Source organism: Ovis aries, chromosome 20 (assembly GCF_016772045.2).
Source record: "Ovis aries strain OAR_USU_Benz2616 breed Rambouillet chromosome 20, ARS-UI_Ramb_v3.0, whole genome shotgun sequence".
Lineage (NCBI taxonomy): Eukaryota > Metazoa > Chordata > Mammalia > Artiodactyla > Bovidae > Ovis > Ovis aries.
Genome location: NC_056073.1, coordinates 27,950,480 through 27,954,094, shown reverse-complemented (window position 1 = coordinate 27,954,094; position 3,615 = coordinate 27,950,480). Strand labels below are relative to the sequence as shown.

The window sequence follows — 3,615 nt, the reverse complement described above, 5'->3', positions numbered from 1 at the left end:
AATTATGACGTAACAGCCAATCGACAGGCCGGACGACAGGGCGCTCTAGCCCGCTTGCTCTCGCTAGTCCGCAGCGGCGTAGAGCCGGCGTTCTAGCTCGCGGAGTTGGCTTCCTCTTCTCGCCTGTCCCAGGTAAGCAAACCCCCAAGTCGAAGTACCGGACCCCGGTTTGGAATTCTGGATATGTGGGCTCCTTGGTCTTAGAGGCACAGGCATACGTGGGAGAAGGACTCGGGTTCTGTATGCTTAGGTCCAGGGACAGAATAGGAATGACCCTTCAGTGGGGAGGGAGCTACTCTCGTTTGTTAGCAATCTCCTCTTCTTCCCAGTCCTCGACCACCCTCCGTCATGGACCTCGCCGGCATCTGCTCCAGCTTTCAGTCGGACCTGGATTTCTGTCCAGATTGCGGCTCGGTCCTGCCTCTGCCCGGGGCTCAGGATGCGGTCGCCTGTACCCGCTGTGGCTTCTCCATCAATGTGCGAGGTAAGGGGCTTGTACGCAGCGACCCCGGCAGAGGGCCCAGCGTGAAAGGGTCAGTGGCTTGAGGACCTTAATATCGGTTGGATTGAAGAGGGGGACCCTGAAGCAGGAAATCAGGCACTTTTGGCCTTGGGTCGAAACCTGAAGGGAAGAATATAAGGCCTCCTGTCCTAACCGAGAGGGAGTTATGGGTGTCAGCACTCCTTACTGTCTCCACAACCAGTTCTTACTGTTTGCGCAGACTTTGAGGGGAAGGTTGTGAAAACCTCAGTTGTGTTTAACAAACTGGGGACAGCCATGCCTTTGTCGATGGAGGAAGGACCTGAGTTCCAGGGACCTGTGGTGAGTGAATGACATCCAGGACTGGCCCCATCAAAGGAGGGTGGGAAAGAAATGGAGGGGCGATTGCACAGATCTGGAGAGTTTTGTACCTAATTCCAAGAGGGAAGGGTGTGTGCTGTGCTGAGTCGTGTCTGACTCTTTGTGACCCCGTGGACTGTAGCCTGCCAGGCTCCTCTGTCCATGGAATTTTCCAGGTAAGAATACTGGAGCGGATTGCCATTTCCTCCTCCACGGGATCTTCCCGAGCCAGGGATGGAACCCGCGTCTCCAGCATTGGCAGGCGGATTCTTTACCACTGTGCCACGTGGGAAGTCCTTTAAGAGGGAAGAGGGGTCTTTAAAACATCAGAGTCTGGGGAGTGTGACAGCCTGATGTCTGTGACCGGAAAGGGAGATTATTAATCCCACCAGTTGCTTTCCAGGTTGACAGGCGCTGCTCTCGATGTGGGCACGAGGGAATGGCATACCACACCAGGCAGATGCGATCAGCCGATGAAGGGCAGACTGTCTTCTACACCTGTACCAACTGCAAGTGCGTATCCTTTTCCTCCTCTCTGCCCTTTCTCAATCTGTTTGCGACCTAAACAAATCCAGTGACTTACTTTTTGTACTGAATAAACAGTTGTGTTCTTTGGTCCGATCCCTCTCTTCTGTACAGTTGAAGTAATAGGGAAACTTGAGGTCGTTTTTTATTTTAGAAAATTACACTTTTCTTATCCTTTTTATACTCGGTGAATTAAACCTTTTAAGATATTTAAAAGGAAAGAAAAAAAATACAGAAAGCTAATGTTGCTTGATGATCTGGGTGTTACTGTTGCATCTTCCACTGTACTCAAGGTAGTTTTACTTCGATGAGAATTAGTCATGGGTGCTTTAAAGAACATGATTCTCTGAATAGTTTTGAGAACTCCCCTTTGTCTTTGGGGTTCTGTGGTTTCACTACAGTGTATCTGGATGTGGCTTTCTTTTGTTTATCATGTGTAGGATTTGCTGGGCTTTCTGAAAGTAAAGATTGATTTTTTTTTCTTTTCCGTCAACCTTGGAAAATTATCTGCCATGTCTCATTGAATATTGCCTTTACCTATGTTCTCACATTCTGGAGTTCTAATTAGTTGCTTATTAGACTTTACCCACTACTCCATTTCTCTCACCCTTTCATAATTTTCCATCTATTTTCTCTTTATATTGCTTCTGGGTAAATTCTTCTGGTCTTTCTTCCGCTTCACTAATTCTGTCTTCAGTTTATGTCAGTTATTGTTACTTAAAAAAATTTTTTTTTTTGAGTTCTGCTTATTTTTCAAGTCTCATTTTTAATAATTCATGATTCTTTAATCCTATATTATTTGTAATTCTTACATATATTTAAATATATTAAGCCTGATATTTATATTGTGTCTCCTAATTCTCATACCCACAGTTTTTGTGGATCTGATGCTGCCGTTATTCCTGCAGACTTTCTCATCGTGCTTTTTTTGTTGTATAATTTTTTAATATAAGCTCAGATTTTTTAGAATTTGGAAAACTATATTCTTAGCATGTGTGTTTCCTCTTCAGGTGCCTTGAAGCACTACCAAGCTGGAATGACTTTAAATAAATTCTCAGCTTCATGTGTTTTGTAGCAAATAGGTAGTATGGATTTGTGCTGCGAATCTAATGTAAGGCCAGCTTTTGGTTAGAAATTCTAGAGGGAAATTTTTTTCTCTCTCTACCTAGTGAGACTGTCAAATTCCTCTTCTGCAGAGTTGGATTATTTTTCTTGTTCACTTCTATACAGGTGTAGCCCTTTGGAGGTTTCAAACTTACTCTGAGTATCTCCTCTCAGACATTGTAGGCTTGTCTCTGGTTCACTCATGTGGCTCTCAAAACAGCAAGGGCACCAGTGTACCAGGGGCTTCAGTTTTAATGTACCTGTCTAGATTCCTGGTTTTGTATACTTTCACTCACTGTGAAGATTGCCTTTACTTTCTTGCCTTCTCATCAATGGATTAAAAATATAGTTAGAAATGCCTTTGGGGAGTATTTCTCAGTCAGGCTGAGAAATTGTTTAATTTAATTTAAACAACTAATTTAAGAAAATTAAAAATTTTTCTTTTTTTTTAATGACCAGAAGTTTTTCATTTTTATGAGGTCTAGTTTATCCTTTTTTCTTTTATGGCTAGTGCTCTGTTTTCCTAAGAAATCAACATAATTCATAATTTGCAAGATACAGTTTCAATCCCAGCATTTTTAATTGTCTTGAATTTGCGTAGGGTTGTTTAGGGGAGCTAGTCCTCTATGGTCATAAATGAAAGTCCTTCCTCAATTATTTCTTTCATCTTACACTGCTAGTACCTCTTCCTTTGGTCAAATATAACAAGTCTTTTCTTTCTCTGTAGGTTCCAAGAAAAGGAAGATTCTTGATTTTTTTTCTGAGCGACTCAACAATCCTTTTCTTACTTGGAAGCTGGAGGATATTGGGTTCTTAGGTCCTTTGTCCATCTCCCAATTACAGTGCTCTGCTCGCGGAGGAAAAGCAGATCGTCGTGTGTCGATTATCATTGTCCCCAGAGTACTCCTACCCTCATTGAGCTTCCTTATTAAAGTTATATTTTTCTATAAGAGCCAGACATATGTATGTTATTTATAATCTATCTTGTTCCAAAATAAATTTATATTAGCTTAGAGAGATATATTTGTTCTCTCAACAAATGTATCAGTGACAAAAAGGGAATGTAAATTGGTACAGCAGAAGGAAAAAGCCGGGGGGGAATAAAAACCAAGGATAAAAAAATGGAGCCAGGAATGAGGCTAATA

General features: G+C 42.4%; 1 protein-coding gene across 2 annotated transcripts; it reads left to right on the top strand.

Moving 5' to 3' along the window:
- Positions 1 to 72: 72 nt before the first annotated feature.
- POLR1H (RNA polymerase I subunit H) lies at positions 73 to 3,422 on the top strand. 2 transcript variants are annotated; one of them, XM_004019007.6, is made up of 5 exons: positions 73 to 132; positions 330 to 484; positions 723 to 823; positions 1,245 to 1,354; positions 3,198 to 3,422. In XM_004019007.6, exons 2-5 carry the CDS (start codon positions 349 to 351, stop codon positions 3,220 to 3,222), a joined length of 372 nt encoding a protein of 123 aa, XP_004019056.1. In that variant the 5' UTR covers positions 73 to 132; positions 330 to 348; the 3' UTR covers positions 3,223 to 3,422. The 2 variants fall into 2 exon arrangements, with proteins under 2 accessions (XP_004019056.1, XP_060259745.1); XM_060403762.1 differs by having other exon boundaries at positions 1,245 to 3,422.
- Positions 3,423 to 3,615: the final 193 nt, after the last annotated feature.